This window comes from Mirounga angustirostris, unplaced genomic scaffold (assembly GCF_029215605.1).
Source record: "Mirounga angustirostris isolate CCGP_5_RB_7025 unplaced genomic scaffold, mMirAng1.0.hap1 SCAF_7, whole genome shotgun sequence".
NCBI lineage: Eukaryota > Metazoa > Chordata > Mammalia > Carnivora > Phocidae > Mirounga > Mirounga angustirostris.
The window spans coordinates 75728526-75747490 of NW_026991715.1; the positions used below are offsets into that span (position 1 = coordinate 75728526).

Below are 18965 nucleotides of genomic sequence, written 5' to 3' on the forward strand. Positions count from 1 at the left end.
GCACCTTAGGTGATTCTTATGCGTATGATAAAGGTTGATTCATGATCTAGATTTAGAGTAAATAATCATTACAAAATGTCCTGTGAACATAGCATAACACATTTCGTTAATAAGAAAATGGGGCAAGAAATTATGATTGCCAAGAGGGGGATAAGAAAACGTGAAGATTGTATATGTTGTTGGACCCATAGGAGTCTTTGAAAAACAAAATTGAAATGTCCTTTCTGACCATTTGTTAAATATCTCTGTGAATGCCACACCATACACCCTCTTAATTTGCATCCTGAAAAAACATGAAGATCCTGGGTCCTGCAGGAACCATTAGTGATACTCTAGATTTATGGAAAGGGAAAATTTCTTGTTTGAATTTGTATGTGGAGTTCAAGCCTATATTTTTGAGAGGGGTGTGTAGCCTAGTGGTTAATGGAGTGACATTGGAGCCAGGTTGTTTGGTTCACTGGTAGGCCTCTAGGTAGTTCTGTGACTCTCTGAGCCTCATTCCCTCAGCTGTACAGTGGAGATAGTGATCATATTTTATAGTGTTACGGGAAGGATTGAGTTCATATATGTGAAGCACCTACAATAATGTCTGGCATGTGTTATGTCTATACAAATGTTACCTGTTGTTACTCATGTTATTATTAAAAAAGAAATCTTTAAACACAGTATATCCACATTACATGAAATCTAGAAAATGGAGAACAGATCACCTCATCGCAACTATTCTCATGATTCTTTCCTTCTAATAATTTAAAAAATATTTTTACTTCGTTGATACCATTGTGTACAAATGATTTTTATATCTTGCCTTTTTTAAAAAAACATATACAATATTTTATTTCATCTTTCCTTACTGTTGGACACTTGATTCACCATTTGTCTCTCTTAAAAAAAAATGTCTCCGTAAAAATTTAGGGTCTTAAATGTTTTGTCATTACATGAACTTCTTCATAGGAATGCTTCTCAGAAATGGAGACTGTGGTATCTTTTGTGATTGAATATACATTTCTAAGTTGCCTTTCTGTGATGTGGCCATAATTCACAATGCCGGTTGAGGTATGTGAGCATGCCAGTTGCACTGCAGTTCAAATAGAGTGGAGTGTTAAATCAAATCTCATTATTTGAAACGCTAAGAACACTTGATAATGTTGTATCTTTGATTAATATAACATAAGCAGAGGTGCAAGGAAGGGCTGCCTTCTTTGATGAAGACAAAACCCCTTACTTTTAAGTGGCCTTGGAAGGACAGCCCCTGACTAAAGAAAGGACGCTTAATCCCATCTCCCTTTTTGGACCGATAAAGAAATTCTCCAAACCTCCCGATAGTATATAAGTTTTGGGTGGTGTTAGAAATAATTGGACAATAAGAAATCTGCTTTTATTTACCCTTAACTTTTTTAGCTCAGTTTGTATGTGAGCTTTTAAAACTCTTTTTTAAGATCCACATCCCAAAGTCTAGCCCCTCTTTTCCTGGTGTAGCCTTTTCTCCCTCCACCCTTCCCTGGCACTCGGTGCTTCTGCTGTATAGAAACCGTGCTCTCCTGCCCTCGCACATGCTGTTTGCCCTCCTGGAAGAACACCTTTGCCTCCCCACTCCCTCAATTTACTGCTCTTCCTTCTTCAGATCTCAGCGTGCCCATTGCTGGCTCCAGGCCACCTTCCCTCACGCCGGGACAGGTTAGGTGCCTACTTTTGTGTTCTCATAATGCCCTCTCCTTTTCTTCTTTTGATACACTGTAAGTACTGTTTCACTTATGTCTGTCCCCACATTAGATGTGTTCCCTATTTAAGGGAGAGGTCGTGGCTATATGAGTCACCTTTGCGACCTTAGCACCCAGTAGGCTCATTTTTTAAATGAATAAATTTTAGTTTATCATGAGGTGACTCAATTTCAGATCTCACTGTAAAAGGGTTTAGGAAAAGAGCATTCAAAGCCTGATGAAGTGATAACTTCTATTTTCCTTCCTTTGAAAGTATTCTCGATAAAGGGGAATATGCAAAATGTACTATAATATAATTGGTTGAATCGGGAGTTGGGACTGAGGCAACAGATGATGAAAGCAGTGTTGGCTACTTCTTCCTCCCAAATGTCATTCCCCCCGCTGCCGCTGCTGCCGTTTTAATTCCTGGTTTTGAGAGTCCACACTGAAAATGTTCTGTCCTCACAAAACAATGATTGCCCCTGAAGACGGTTGGGTCTTCTTGGTTCCGAATGCTCTGGTGAGAAGCACTCTTATTTTAATTTTTTTCTAGTCTCAAAAGAAATGTAGCAGGGACAATGACTACAGAGGCTTATTTTTTGCCAGATGACTTTAGTACAGTGTGTTCTCTTGGTGATGTGTTAAATCTATAGTATATTTCCATGTGTTCTAATGCTGGGGTTGCTGGGTTAGTCCATTTGTTCAATCAAATACAGGAGTTATATTTGATCAGTATCTTTGTCACTTTTCCCCACATACATGAATTTTGAGTGATTAATAGTTAGGCATAAGATGGTGTGAAAGGGGCCATTTTTTCAAGCTACGTATTGAGGAAATTACACTCAAATAGTGAGTGTCTCCCTCTCCCTTCTCTTCCTTTTCACCCCTTTTCCCTCCCCATCCCCTCTCTCATCCACATCTTACTCAGACCTAAGCTCTTTAACTATAGGATCTTTATATTAAATTGAATGTGAAACATTCATGATATCACTGTGCCAGAAGGATGTATCTGAAACTAGACCTGTCATTGCCTTTGAATGAAAGGCATATTTGGAAAAAAAGAATAAGGAAGGGCATGTAATTAAGATATTTATCATGTACCATCCTTTGCTCTTGCCTTTTCCCCCCTAATAAAATAAAGGAGAATAAAGGGTACTGGAGAAAGGAATGCTTTTGAACAAGAGGGGATGTAGTTCAGCTGCGTATATCGTTCTAGGCCTCTAGAGCAAGCTGCGCAGGCGATTTTTCAACTTTGTTGTAAGAACTTGTTTTTTGTTTCTGTGTTTTAATGTTTCTGTATAAAACAGTAGTTGATTTTCGTAACTCATTGACAAATGGTTTTTAAAATCACTACTAAATTACTTCATCTGGGCTTCTGCCATACAAGATTGGAGTTATTCTTTTTTAATACTCAATGAACTGTGAAAATTGAACTCTTAATCTGTTAATGATTAAGATAAATTAAAAACATATGAGGGTAGCCTCATCCACATTTGAGCTGTAGTATGTAGTTACCTCCCTTGTGTGCAAAACTATTATTTTTTGATACCTGTGGTTTTAAGGTCTTCGTTCTGGATCATTCAGAAGACCTGAAGAAGACTAATATGTTGATTCTTTAAATGATAACTCCCCTCTCTCTGCTGTTGGCTGCACTGCTTTATATTCTGTCATCCAGATGACAGTAATAATTTCAAGTACACTCCAGCTGCCTTCCTCCTTTTTACCGTCTGGACTTGGCCAAAGTAGCAACATGGCAAATTGCTTATCAGCCAAAATACACTGTATTTCAGTATTTTCCTGCATCCATCCAGTGGAAGAATTGCCATACTTCCATTTCTTGCCTCTTTTTTTGGCAAAGGGAGGTTTGGAGCTCTTTAGTCCTTATTCCCAAGGTTCTTTCTTAATAAAAGCTCTGCAGGAAATTGTGTTGGCTGACCTGGAGAATGTCAATATTTTTGCCATAGTTAATGATAAAGTTAATTTTATTAGTCATTGTTTTTTAAAACGTTTCCAACCTAGAGCATCTACTTTGTCCTCACAATAATTCCTTAGAACTGTATTCTGCTCTATGAAAAGGAATAAATCCTATTAATGTAGTTGATCTTTCCCATCTGCTGCTGTATCAGCCATAAAACACAAATTACTATGGAATTTTCTAGTGAAAAAGACTGATTATCTGGTATGTCATGTTAAGACATGAGCAGAATGTAAGTCTTTTCCATATTAAACATCCTTTGTAGTTTCAGTAGAATTGGACTAAGGTATTAAGAGAATCTGATAAATTTTAATAATTCATGCTTTTGAAGTTTATAGACCCTGAAACTTCAGGTACCAAATTTAAATGTGTTCCTAAAGCATTTTATGTGCAAAAACCGTCATACAGAGTTATTATGGTAGTGCAAATTTTAAAATAGCCTAAATATTTCCAAATAAGAGATGGGTTAAACTGTGGTAGGTTTTTAAGTGGAATTTGTGAAGATATTTGAATACTGCATATGAAGACAGTAGAAAAATGGCTCGGCGTAGAATCTGATAGGTAAAAAAGCAGTATAAAGATAAATGCATATCTATCCACTATGTGAAATATTACATCAACTAAAACGTGTATCAGAAAACTCTTGGCATGAAATACACCCTACAAAGCTATTATTGTCTGAATTCAGATTATTTTCCTTGTCTCTGTTCCTCTTCAATGATTTTTAAAAATTAGTACGCCTTACTTTAAAATTGGAAAGAAAACTTACTTTGTAAACATCTATAAACCTTATTTAGGTTTGTTTTGAAAACATTTACTTTGACATAGTTATTTTGTCCATTCATTTATTAATTCATCAAGGATTTTTTGAGTGTCTGCTAGGAACATTGTTCTGGGCACTGAGGGATTAGCCATAAACAAAATAGTAAGCTCATGGAACTGTATTCTAATAGTAAATCTGGAGATGCTTAGAGGCATACCCTTAACTATTATATTAAATCCACGTCTTGGGCGCCTGGGTGGCTCAGTTGGTTGGGCGGCTGCCTTCGGCTCAGGTCATGATCCTGGAGTCCCTGGATGGAGTCCCGCATCGGGCTCCCTGCTCGGCAGGGAGCCTGCTTCTCCCTCTGACCCTCCCCCCTCTCATGTGCTCTCTCTCTCATTCTCTCTCTCTCAAAATAAATAAATAAAATCTTTAAAAATAAATAAATAAATAAATCCACGTCTTTGTTGCCAACTTACTTAAAGGACTTTTCTCGATAGTAATTTAAAGGATTTTAAAAATTCCTAGATATATTTTGTAGTAATATATTTTTGTAGTCATATATTTTATAACTCCTTATTAATTGAAATCATTTTATATAAGTTTCCAACAATTCTTCTAGCATTTATGTATGTAATGGTAGGGACCCAAAAAATGCATATCACTTTCTTATTATTTTAACTGAGTTATTTGTTTGTGCTTAATGAGATCTTAATTCTCCCCTAATACTTATTTTTGTTAGCTTTGAATTATGTGACTTTTCTAAATGGCTTCATTTATTCTTCCTCCAGTGTAATGAAAGACAAAGGCTGAGATGGAACACATTTTACATAGTTCTTTCACTATCTTCCCTGCTTCCTCACCCTGCACACCCTTACTCTTTCTCCCTGTTTCTCTCCTCCAGCCACAATGAACTTGGGAGTCAGTTCAGTGCATGGATAACATGTACACTTTGTCTCTGGGCCTTGAACACTTAGGGTCCCTCATCACCTGCTTAAAACACCTGTATATCTTGAACTCTCAACTTGGATGTCATTTCTTCCCAGAAATCTCTCCTAACCTCCACTAGGTGGTGAAGCATTTCTTCTATGTTCTTCCATAGAATGCCATGTTTTCTTTTTCCATCAATAACATTTAGATGATACTCTCTTTGCCTGGCTACATTAGAGTAACATCTGTGGAAGAAGGGGCATTTCTACCTTTTTCACCATTAAATAAATAATTGTTAAATGAATGAGTGGTAGATGGTAGGTATTCATCCTTTCCGATGGGTGAGTAATATTCCTCTGTATATATGTACCATATCTTCTTTATCCATTAAGGAGGGCACGTGATGTGATGAGCATTGGGTGTTATACGCAACTAATGAATCGTTGGATACTACATCAAATACTAATGACGTACCCTATATTTTGGCTACTTGAATTTAAGTAAAAAAAAATTTTTTTTAAATGAATGAGTGGTGATCTTTGCTAACATTAAAATAACTGCACTAGAAGGCAAACATTTAGGTTCTTAGTAGAATAATTAAATGTAACAATATACTATATTAACTGAAACAAACAAAACATCCATTCAATACTTTTTCTTCCCGTTATCTCTCCTCTCTCTCATTTTTCGGTCTGTATTAGATGTCATCAATCTTACAGAAGAAGTGCCGTGGGTCAAAGTCAATACAAACATGAATGGCTATTATATTGTACATTATGAGGATGATGATTGGGAAGCACTAATCAAACAGCTGAAAACAAATCCTTATGTCCTGAGTGACAAAGACCGAGCCAACCTCATCAACAACATCTTTGAACTTGCAGGGTACGTGTGCTTGGTTTGGGTTGGTTTGTTTGTTTTTAAACAAATGTTTTGCTGAAAAGAACACTTAAGAAAAACAGTTCAAAAGAACTAGCACATGTATTGCCTGTTAGGTGTTACTTGTTTTGGATGATTGGGAAGATGTAAGATATAATCCTTGCCTTCAAGGGTGTTATAATCCATATAGAAACATCCACTACAAACATAGTGAACAGTTAAATAACAAGATTTAAGTAATATCTTAAGACTTGTCCATACCAACAAGTAGGACACACGTTTGCTGAATAAATTAATGTAGGAGTTCAGGCTTTATTTCATGAGAGAATTCCTTTCAGATAACATTTAGTTTAGGCATGAGGCTTAGTGCCTACCCGCTGGTTTGAGTGATGTGTCTGAGAGTTGGGGCCTTCTTACTTCTGTACAGCTTGCCTGCTAACCACTCCGTGCATTACAGAGTCCCAAAACCATGTATGGCAGTGATGTGTATAGATATCCTCTGCATAGTAAGATTACCACCTTAGGCTGTTAATGGATCTAGAGACACATGGAATATTCAAAAGTGTTCTTTCTGACTGTGCTTGACCTTCTTATTTTGGTTCATTTTTTATGAAGTGACCTTACATCATCTGAGCCATCATTGTTTTGATTTCTCCTAAATGGTTAATTTTTAAAATATACTCACCATAAATTCACAGTGGACTTTGCTGTAACAAGTTTGACAAATTCCCGTACAAATAATGAAATATTTTCTTTTTGATTCAAATCCTCTTTATGCCACTTGTCCTCACTTGGTAAATATAATAAATAAATAAATAAAATTAGTACTCTTCATCTTTTCCCACTTAAGACAGTGTAATACTTTTCATGAGTCAGTAGCAATTTACAGGTGACTTAGGGAATAAAACGAGCTCTTGTGTATCTTTCTCATGAAATGTATCTTTAACCTTGGGTCATACACATGAACTTAATCAAAGATAGTAATATTTAGTCTAACTTTACAGAATTCCACTCTAAGCTTAAATTTTAGTTCTTCAAGACTCACCATCTATTCATAAAGTTTTTCTGCATGCCTATAGAGTTCCTCTCCCTCAGCATATTGACTTTTCTGTTCTATTACCCTTTAGCCTAGGCAAGGTATCTCTTCAGAGGGCCTTTGATTTGATTGATTACCTTGGAAATGAGACCTATACCGCACCCATCACTGAAACCCTGTTCCAGACCGGCCTCATCTATAACCTCCTTGAAAAGCTGGGATACATGGATCTGGCCTCAAGAGTGGTGGTAAGTCTCCCTTATTGCCAGCGTGTCTTTGTTGCTTGCCTTTAATGTTGTCATTCACAGTTCTGTTCAGCAGAGTAATAGGCTGAAAAAGCAACCAGCCATGGTCCCTTTTCTTCGTTTTCCTAGTTGTGAAATCTTTACTTTGAATCATAATGACATTGCTTACCAGGAAGAGTTGATAAAAGGCTTAGCGTAACATGGTCTTGTTTGAATATCAAATTAAAGACTTCTGACCCTGACGTCAAAATGAGGTCACATGAAAAGAAACCTTCTCTATTCAAATCCCGGTTCATTTATATAGTAAATGCTTGAAGTAGGTCCTTTTGCAATGTGGTGTTCCCCATTGGTTTCCAGGTGATCATTGTGAAATGACAGTGATGTTTGTACTGAGAATATTCTGTTTTAGGAGTCCTTACTGTGACCTCTTACGGAGGGTGATGCTAGTGGATATATTTCTCTGCAGAGTACTAAAGGAATCTTGGCATTGGTGACTGCTTTACCTTTTTTAAAACCAGTTGCCTAATTAGTATTAAATTAGATTTAATACTAATCTTGCAGTATTAAACTGTTGACAGAGTAAAAGCTTGGGAGGAAGAGATGAATTCTTTGTTTCATCTTCTTCTCTGAATCAGCACATTCTGACAATAGGTTTTGCTTTGGAGACTGGTCAGGTTTTCCAGAGACTAGGCAAAAGGCAGCTTTTGGAAAAAGGAAGAAAGAATTGAACCAGAAATTAGAATGTCTTTTAGGGTTTCGGTGTCCTCACTGGTGAAAAGAAGAGGTTGGATTACGTCTTTTTTTTTTTTTTCTCTTAAACAACCTCCTCTCTGCCTCTTACTAGGCTGTTGCACATCTTCTGTGATGAGTTCTCCCATCACACACTATTCGCAGCGGGGGAGGCAAGGCACAGCTGGTGGGCCGTATGGAGCTTGAGAAGCACCCTTCCCCCCAGGTCTCTGATCTGACCCCAAAGGAGCCACCCATAAGTGTGATGCTTAAGTTAGATGATTTCTGAGGTTTTTTCTAATTGTTAAGATTTTTATCATTCTTCTGTATCAGAGGCTGTCTCTTACCATCCTTAATAAAAAACAGTGTCTTCAGAATGTGACTCAGCCCATTGTAAATACTGAACGAACAAATGAGTGAAACACACCAGAAACTGATTCATTTCAGTGCTTGTTATATTCTGCACACCATGCTTAAGTGCTTAATGTAGATTATCTCGTTTAATCCTCACACAATGCCGGACAGATATTTCTACCCCCATTGGATAAATGGGGGGACTAAATAACTTCCCCCACATCAGTTACCTGGTAAATTACAAAGCTGAGCTTCAAACCCAGATTAGTTCCACTCTGAAGCCCAGTTTGTATTATGTTGCTGTATTTTAAATTAATTTGTATTCTAGCAATGTCATCTTTCAAAGGATACCTTTGGTTGGAAAAATCAAGGCTGTTTCTTTGCTGCTATCATTTTTTTTAACTGAGATTATAAATTAAAACTATTTGAAAAACTTGTAGACCATGTGTTTTAGGTTTAAGATGACAGACCTACATCTAGTGCCCTTGAAAATAAAGTTGTCAACTTAATATTTGAGATTTCTTTTATATCCAAAATGTTAATAAAATTTTTTTATAGTATTTGTGTGCATTTCCAAGAAGTATGCAAATAACTTCTTGGTCTCTTTAGGAGACACTTAGAATCCAACACCGATTTTGTACTATTAGTATATGAAAGAGATTGGCTTTTTGGTAGCCACTTCAGCTACTATAGATGGACATTTGAGTTGTTTGCAGTTTGGAGCTATTACGAATAGCATTGCTATGAATATTCTTATATATATCTTTGTTGCATATATGTATGCATTTCTATGGGGTATGTGGAAGTGGAATTGCTGAGTCATAACATATTTATAGTTAATACTGTACTATCAAATCATTGTTCAACGGTGTATCAGTTTGTGCTCCATCAGCAGTGCATGAGAATTTGAGTTCTATTCTGGCTCTGTATCCTTGTCAACACTTCGTATTAATAGTAATCTTTTTCCTTTTAGCCATCCAGATGGATGCATAGTGGCATTGCAATTTTGGCTTTAATTTGTATTTCCCGGGTGCCTGGGTGGCTCAGTTGGTTAAGCATCTGCCTTCTGCTCAGGTCATGATCCTGGAGTCCCAGGATCGAATCCCACATCGGTCTCCCTGCTCAGCGGGGAGTCTGCTTTTCCCTCTGCCCCTCACCCCACTCTCGTGCTCTCTCTCAAATCAATCAATCAATAAAATCTTTAAAAAAAACTTTGTATTTCCCTAATGACTAGTGAAGATGAATTCCTTTTGATTTGTTTATTGACCATTGGAGGTACACTTTGGTTATGTGCCCAGGTCTTTAACGTTTTTTCTGTTGGATTTTCTGCCTTTTTCTGATTGATTTGTAGAGCTCTTTATATATTCAGGATAGGAGTCCTTTGTTGCTCATGTACATTTGCAAGTATCTTCTCCCCCTCAGGCTTGCTTTTTCAGTCTCTTAATGATGTTTTTTGATGAACGTAAATTCTTAATTTTTGTGTATGAAATCTGCCAACCCACAGGTATTCTCCTTTGTTCTCTTCTGAAAACTTTATGATTTTACCTTACACATTTAGAACTATGATCCATCTGGAATTGATTTTTGTGTATGGTATGAGTTAGACACAAAGATTCTTTTTTTTGATATGGCCATCCAGTTGATCCAGCACCAGTGTGCTTCATTGTGTACATAGATTTTTATATTATTGAATTTTTATGATTACTTTGGAGGTTATTAGTGCCATATCACATCAACACCATTTGGGGTAGTAGTTTAGTTTCCTTCAGCTGCCAGAATAAATTAGTACAACCTTATTGTCTTAAAACAACAGAAACATATTCTCTCCCAGGTCTGGAAGCTGGAAGGCCCGAATTAAAGGGTTGGCAGGGCACATGGATTCCTTCTGAGGGAGGGTCTCTTCTTGCATCTCTCCTAGCTTCGGGTGGTTGCCAGCAGTACTGAGTGTTCCTTAGCTTGTAGATGCACAACTACAGTTTCTGCCTCTGTCTTGACATAACATTCTCTTTGTTTCTGGTCCAAATTTCCCTGTTCTTATGTAGGCACCAGTCAGTAGATTTGGGCCCGCCATAATTCAGTAGGACTTTATCTTAAATCGATTACATCTACAAAAACCTATTCCCAAATGAGTTTACATTCACAGATTCTAAGCAGACATGAATGTTGGGGGGACACTGTTCAACCCAGTATAGGTAGCAATAAATAACTTTAGTGCATATCACTCATTTTCTTTCTTTCTTTTTTTTTTTTTTACTGTTGAAGGATCGTGCTGGTAGTGAGTATTCTTTGAGAGTTAGCAGAATGTTCCTGAAGCTGCCCAGCTAATTAAATTTCATGGTGCAGCAGCCATTCTTCCCCCTGCCTCTCCAATAGCTCTTTTGAGAGCCTAGTGTCAGAAAGCCCTTGATACTTACCTCAGGCAGTCTCTATGCTGTGAACACAGATGCTAAATTCAATCTAAGGAGTTAGATCTTCTGAATATTTTCTTTCTTTGACACTCAAGTAACTCTGCGTCATCATCCCAGATGATGATTTCCAGTTTGCTGGGCAGGCATGTATTTATTAAGAACATACGTCAGGCTGGGGCCCGGGGGACGGATGCTTAGAGGACAAGGGCAGGCTTAGTGTGTGTTTGTGAGCCTATGGGCCCTTGTATTGCTGGAGATTTTCGTACACTTGATTGTTAGTTAAAAGTCAGGTTAGCTTTAGGTCATCAAGAGGGAGAAACGGTCTCTAAAATTCGGAGGGCGTTCTGGTACCATCAAAGCTCTCAAAATATAAAATCTGATACCATAGTTAGAGATGGAACAGCAGACATTTCTGAGTCCTTGGATGCAATCTTCAAATAGTATTTGTGATTAAGACTGGTATCTAATTAATTTTTTATGTTGTTGTCACCAGAGCATTATGGACATATACTGGTCATTTTGTTATCTAGGCTGCACATACCTATATAACACATACATCTATATCCCATTTTGTGATGTATGCTGTGGTGTTGCAGGGTGGATAGGGTCTGGAGGCACTTTTGAATTTTGTCAAATCGTTCAAATCTGATGTTAACATCTAATCCCAACATCTGATCCCAGCCATATTCCTGTTTCATCACTTGCAAGTCTGTCATTCTTTTACATATGAGGGATTGGTGGGGTAAACGTTTTGCAATAAAAGCTGACACTTCACTTTTAAGAAGCTGAGTTGACCCAAGAAAGAACTCCCTGGGCATATCAGTGTAAAATTAAAGCAGTAAATCAAAATGTAATACATAATATAAGTGCCACCATCTTTCCTGTCTGTTTTATTTTAAGAATCATTTTGTGTAACTGTTCTTGCATTTTATTGCGTACCCAGTGTTTGTAGCTTGTATAACCTCTCCATTTATTTTCTCTCCCCACTTGCCATTTTCATTTTATGAGATCAGAGGATTGGATTCTATTGTTTAATGAGTTTAAATTAAAAAAAAAATTTAGAACCATGGGAAAACAGGTTCTCTGTTTGAAGCACTTGCTTCAATAAAGAAGCACTTGTTATATGATTTATTAATATTAAAAATATAACCTGGATTACTTATAAAAATGATAAAGTGGGAATTTTCTAAAAACAGAATTATTTTTAAAATAAAGCCTTTTGCTCTGTTACATTATCATTTGAAATATATGTAAAATCAACTCCTTGGGGATTTCATCTTAAATATTTGGTACCAGAAATGACTTAGTAAAACTGCACCCTGTAACTTCAGCGGAGTAACTGCTCAGGAACTAACTAGCCTTAGCACCTTCAAGTGTCAGGCTTCCCTCGCTTCCAGTACTTTAACGGGCCATTTCTTTTTTCCCTACTTGTGTCCATATGTTTTAGTCAACTCTCACTGACATTTTTCTCCACTGAGTTTTTTTTTTTTAGTAGTATCTCAAGCATGTAACTTTCTTTCCTCTCATTCTTCTTTTGTTTCTAATTGACAGTTATGAGTAGCTTTGAATTTTCTTTTATCCTGTGTTCATTTGGGATGGTTCGCTATCATGCCACTGAGAATGTCAGGCCAGTGGCAGACAGCGCATCCAGTGCAGCCGTGTGTATCCGTAGGATCCCCTGCGTTGCTTTTATGTCCCTTGGCTTATCAGTCCGCATGGCAAGTATTTTTCCACTTCATGTCCTCTCAATAACTCGCAGGCTTTGTTACGCATTCCACAAGGTGTCTGTTCTCTATTCCACTGCTTTTGAAGCAAACAAAAGCGAGTTGACATGTTATCACAAACTCTGAGTCCTTCTCCTTGCACAGATTCCTTTTTTTCTTTCTCATAGCTCCACAGGAGACTGACTTAGAGAAGGGCTGCTGAGAAAATGGCATCAGCAGTTTAAAACGCTCCAACTAGGGTTCATTTCAGGTATTGACAGTAGTGCTCTGGAAGAACAAGATGCTCTGTAAAGAACTTGAACTAATTTTCTGGGGCGTAGGAGTGTTACAAACCAATGAATCCAGCATATGGGTATTCACTGTACTTCTCTTGTTGCTTTACTACAGGTCTGAAAATTTTTTAAATATATAGTTGAGGGTGGGGAAATAACTATAAACAACTCTTCTTGCCTGCATGCCCCATTTTCTCGCTAATTCGATTGGATTAACTTGTTAGATCATCACGCTAGTTGATATTTTAAGTATGCCTTTAATATTGCATTCAGAAACATTAAAACATTACCTGTCGGTAAAGAAGTATATTCTTCTCTCATTGTTTTATGGATTTATGGAGTCTAAAGTCATGAGGTCAGAAAGTCCCAACTCGCTTCTGGCAGTGGCAATAGGTGATACTTTTTGGCAGGAAAGTATCTTCTCACCGAGTACACACAGAAGACAGGTTCACTCCTGCAGTGCAGTCATCAGTTCTTTCTGTGTCATGTAACTAAGAGACATCCCCCCCCCCCCCGCCCCCGGCAATAGCAGCCGGTGTGTAGTCTTTGTTACTGAATGGTTTCACCCAGCTGTACGTGGGCTTCCTCTGTCAGTCGATATTTATTGAGGAATACCGAGGCCCTCCTATTTTCTCCTTGGGTAAACGTTGGGGGAAAAAGATCTAGCCATCCTGAGTTTTCTGTGATTGTCCTGATTATTGTTAACAATTTGTCTCTGTAGACCAGGGTATCTAAATTACTTCGAAGCCAAATCCGGCAGCAGACGTGGACTGATGAAGGCTCCCCGTGTGCCCGGGAGCTTCGGTCAGTCTTGCTGGAGTTTGCTTGCGTCCACGGCCTCGAGAACTGCAGTGCCACAGCCATGACGCTGTTTGATGACTGGGTGGCCTCCAACGGAACTCAAAGGTGACGTGCGCTTCTGCTCACATGAGCTCTCTGCCTCTTCCTTACCTTGATACCATATACTGAAAACAGGATCTTTTCATCCTGAGTGTTAACGTAGGTGATGTATGTACTTGTATTGTCAAACAAGACTGTTTTTTCGAATTGTAGTAAAATATATACAACATGAAGTTTATTATCTTAATGTGTTTTAAGTGTACAGTTCAGTGGTGTAAGTATATTCACATTGTTGAGCAACGAATCTCCAGAACTTTTTATCTTGCAAAACTAGAACTCCTTACCCAGACAACTCTCCGTTTTCTCCAGTCTCCAGCCCCTGGCAGCCACTGTTCTGTTTTCTGCTCTGAATACCTTATGTGAGTGAAATGTACAGTATTTGTCTTTTTCTGACTGACTTGTTTCACATGTCCTCAAGATTCATCCATGTTGTAACATGTGTTAGAATGTCCTTCCTCTTTAAGGCTGAATATATTGGTTGTGTGTATACACCGTATTTTGTTTATTGCTTCATCCACTGATAGACATTTGAGTTGCTTCCACCTTTTGGCTTTTACAAATAATGCTGCTGTGAACATAGGTATACAAATACCTCTTCAAGACTCTGCTTCCGATTCTTTCAGATCTATACCTAGAAGTGATATTGCTACATCATATGGTAGATCTATTTTTAATTTTTTAAGGTACCGCCATATTGTTTTCCATAGTGGTAGCACCATTTTACATTCCCACCAGTAGGGCAGAGGAGTTCCAGTTTTGTCACATCCTCACCAAGGCTTGTTGTTTTCTGCTTTTTTATAGCAGCCATTGGAATGGATGAGAGCTGTCAAACAAGTCTCTTGTAATTTAGGGCTATAACATAGCAGGTAGAGTTAGCAGTTAGACATTTATTTTTATTTTTATTTATTTATTTGACAGAGAGACACAGCGAGAGAGGGAACACAAGCAGGGGGAGTGGGAGAGGGAGAAGCAGGCTTCCTGCAGAGCAGGGAGCCCGATGTGGGACTCGATCCCAGGACCCTGGGATCATGACCTGAGCCGAAGGCAGATGCTTAATGACTGAGCCACCCAGGTGCCCCAAGTAGACATGTTTTTAATGATGACTGGTTCTCTCCATGTTCCTTACTGGGCATTATGGAAATAGATTCAAGCATCAGATGAGAGTTGGGGTGGGGGATTGGGATAATCTTCTGAGGTCTTTTCCAGCTCTGAGATCTTAATAAGGCCAGAAAACTGTGCTTCTTCCCCTCTTATCACCACTCCCCTCACACCTGCTGCTATATTTCCACCATGGAACTTGTTACACTACATGGCAATACACTGATTTATTCTGTACGTTGTGATAGCCTCTGAGTTCCTAGAGGGCAGAGACTGGGTCTCCTTCTTCCCTTTCCCAGCTTCCAGCCAGTTGTCTGCCTGGTTCTTTGTGGGTGCTCAGTGAAGAATTACTGCATTAAGTTGAATTGATATTCTTTATAGTCACACCACCAGGGAAGTAGCAACCCACTGAATTAAATGTTTTCTTGACAATGAGTTGTAAAGACTCTTCAGTTACCTGCTCTGACTCCGCAAGCACCACTAGTCAATTCCTTGCCTTTGTATTCAGGATTTCTTTTCCTTGTTTTTCTCATATTTGTACCTTTCTTACAGGCTACCTACTGATGTCATGAGTACTGTGTTCAAGGTTGGAGCAAAAACAGAGAAAGGCTGGTCATTCCTATTAAGCAAGTATGTCTCTGTAGACTCTGAAGCAGAGAAGAATAAAATACTTGAAGCTCTTGCCAGCTCAGAGGATGTACGGAAACTTTACTGGTACGAAACCACCCAAGCAATATGATATATAGAAACCCAAAGCATAAAAACATGGTGCTCCTAGGTTTGAGGAGCTCATTTTCTCTGGTATCTCCCTCTTCCTGCCTTTCCTTTTGGGCCAGCCTTTACTTGGACAGTGTGGGGAGGAGCCCGCATGTGTTGGGCTTCGTCTCAGGGACTGGACCTGTACAGATGGGCAGGAGGTGCTTTGCCTAAAAGAGATTGGGAGATGCCAAAAATCACAGTCCCCTTCTACTTTGTGCTTAAAAACTTCTTGATCATTTGGCATGTTGTTTTTGATTCCACAGTTCGTGCTTCATTTTCTTTTTTGGTCAAGGCATTGCTCTCTCCAAGCTGATCATTTTGAAAATGCAGACACTTCAGTACAAGATAACACATAAAAGCCATATGTTATACATTCATGTGAATTTGTCAGACTTTCCCTTTTTTTTTTCTTAAAGATTTTATTTAATTGACAGAGAGAGAGAGCACAAGCAGGGGGAGCAGGAGAGGGAGAGGGAGAAGCTGGCTCCCTGCCGAGCAGGGAGCCTGATGCAGGGCTCTATCCCAGGACCCTGGGATCATGACCTGAGCCGAAGGCAGACGCTTGACCAGCTGAGCCACCCAGGTGCCCCAGACCTTTCCTTTTTAATATCCAGCGGATGAAGAGCTAGAGATGGTAGGGTCACATGGGGTAAGAAGGGCAGTAGGTAGGGCTTCCTGGCAGGAAGAACAATCAGAGTCAGGGTAGAGGAGCTCTAAGTAACCAGGAGAAATGCGCAGGCATCTTGACAGTCAGCAGTGGGAAGGAAAGGAGAGGCACTTGGCTCTCATTGCTTCTCTTGCATAACTTTGCTCAAGTAAGTCCTTCTGTTCCAGAGATGTTCTTAGCACCTGCCCAGACCCACTTTCCAGAGGACGCACTGTAGTCATTTTCTCTAAAGTAGTAGCCAGCCTCTGACCCAAGCAAACAGAGGAAAGTTTTTGTTGTTAAATCAGTAATAATTTTGTGTTGAACTAGTAGTACACTGATAAATTCCCCATTATAAAGTACTTAAACAGTACCTGAGGAAACGGAATAAAATGTGAAAGTCCCTCTCATATGACCCTTCACTTCCAATCTTACTCTCTTCTCTCTGTTAACAGTGTCCATCCCGGTGTGTATTTTATATATTGAACATAGGTTTATACTGTAGCCGGTGTTCTGTAACATTCTTTGTAGTGAATGACCAGTCTTTGAGATTTGCCCTGTTCGTTCATAAAGCATATTTTCATTTGTTTCTATGGCTACACAGTATCGCACAATACGGCTCTATCAGAGTTTATCGAATCCATCACATCTCATTGGGCATTTGGGTTTTCCCTCCCAGTAAAACTCATTCTGCATTCTTTTGGGGATATGTGTTTTCCCGCTCAAAACAGATATTGTAGCACGATAGATGAAAATTGCGTTTGTTTCCGTACCAGCCTTTAGTATTCATCAGCTGTGTTAACTCTGTCAATTTTACATAACTTCAGTTTCTTAAACTGTAACATGGAGATAGGTAATGATTCCCTATTTCAAGCCTTGTTGTGTCAAGAATTTAGAACATAATCTAGTACATATAAGGTATCGATAAATGTTAACTATTAATTTTAAAGCATATTCTAAAATGTTTCTTGCTTTTTTACATCAAACAGCCCAGTTTTTTAAGAGTAGCAATATACCTGTCTACTCATATCAAATAAGGTTTTTAACAACAACAAAAAATCCAGTCTTCAGAGTTATAATAAACTCTACCTGAATTTATTTCCTAAAGGTCCTTACTACATCAAGAACTATTTATTATTATGTGACAGTATATTTAAGTCCTTATCTTGTTGGTGAGTTCTCCCTTCATTTAAAAAAATGACAGGTTTTCAATCTGTTGATCAATCTTAGACCAACCCAAAACTTACATGCTTTGAATTGCTTCAGAACCTTAATTAGACCAGCACTGATTTTAAGTTCAGTGATCACTTCATGACAAATACTAATTTTGGAAACTAAATCTGCTTTGCTCTTCAGGTTAATGAAAAATAGCCTCAGTGGAGATATTATCCGAACACAAAAGCTGTCATTCATCATTAGAACAGTTGGCCGACATTTTCCTGGACACTTGCTGGCATGGGATTTTGTCAAAGAGAACTGGAACAAGCTTGTACAGAAGTAAGTTTCTCAGATAACTACTAATTTTTAGTATTCTCCCGTTCTTCATTTGAAACTGTTCCCAATGTTGTGTTGATTCACAGGATTTAAGATCTGTTATGAGAGGAAAAATACTTCAGTGACAGTTTAACTGAAATACCCAGAAATTTTCACCCTTGTAAATGTAATCCCATAACGTGAGTCGTTTGACAGTGGTGCTCCATTCGGGTACTCATTACGCCCAGCCATGCTTGACACTTAGGTCACTTCGTTTCACCTGGCCATGGACTATTTCAGAATAGCTGTTCAGTTATGTGTGTTGAAAAATACCTCGTCATTGCCAAGGGATTGGAGAGGAACTCACACCCACCCAGACAGCACACGGAAGACTTTTTTGCTTTCAAAATAGTAATGGCATTTCTGGGGGTAAGGTGTGATTTTTGAATCGATTAAATGAATTAATAATTTATCTGAGTATCCGTAACTCCTGCTTCTTTCTGCCCACCTTTCCTTCCCACTGGTAGTGAGAAGGCGTGTGGGGTTATTTCTGATTTACTGAGCTTCATTACCCAGGAGCAGGACTCCCAGTCTGCCTTTGGCCTGTGTAATGTATGGTCAAGTAATTCCTTTGCATTCAGGACATTTGTTTCCCAAAAACTGCCTCATATTTTTGCTCTTTTTGCTCTTAAATTTTTGTTTCTTCAGGTTTCATCTGGGGTCCTATACCATACAAAGTATTGTTGCTGGGTCGACACACCTGTTTTCAACAAAGGCGCATTTGTCTGAGGTTGGTTGTATAAAATGTTAGCAGGGAGACTGGGTCACCCTTTCCCCGTAGGCTGCTCAGTCTAAGTCAGTGTCTTGTCATGCCAGTTTCTGCCCCTTCTCTCTGTCGGCCGTGGTCAGTGCCAGCGATTCTGCCCTGGGATTACTTCTTAAGGGGGGATACCCAGCAATGAGGACAAATTCTGATGAGGAAGAATTCTGATTCCCTTCTCAACAGTATTCCCTCATCTGTCTGATACAAATCATTTTTTGAATTAAGACCAGCATATGCCAACTCTCTTTTTA

At 38.7% G+C, this 18965-nt stretch overlaps 1 protein-coding gene across 5 annotated transcripts in view; it reads left to right on the forward strand.

Annotated features, from left to right (window-relative positions):
- The window catches only part of LNPEP (leucyl and cystinyl aminopeptidase), a 90557-nt gene that overhangs the window by 62460 nt on the left and 9132 nt on the right, over window positions 1–18965 (forward strand). For all 5 annotated transcript variants that reach the window (XR_010413168.1, XR_010413169.1, XR_010413166.1 and 2 more), the window contains exons 12-17: window positions 6070–6253; window positions 7375–7531; window positions 13737–13921; window positions 15566–15727; window positions 17775–17915; window positions 18600–18681. Coding sequence is in view for 1 of the 5 variants with exons in the window: in XM_045899185.3 (XP_045755141.1) it covers window positions 6070–6253; window positions 7375–7531; window positions 13737–13921; window positions 15566–15727; window positions 17775–17915; window positions 18600–18681 (911 nt within the window). In the remaining 4 variants the exon portion in view is untranslated. The remainder of the gene's footprint in view (window positions 1–6069; window positions 6254–7374; window positions 7532–13736; window positions 13922–15565; window positions 15728–17774; window positions 17916–18599; window positions 18682–18965) is intronic.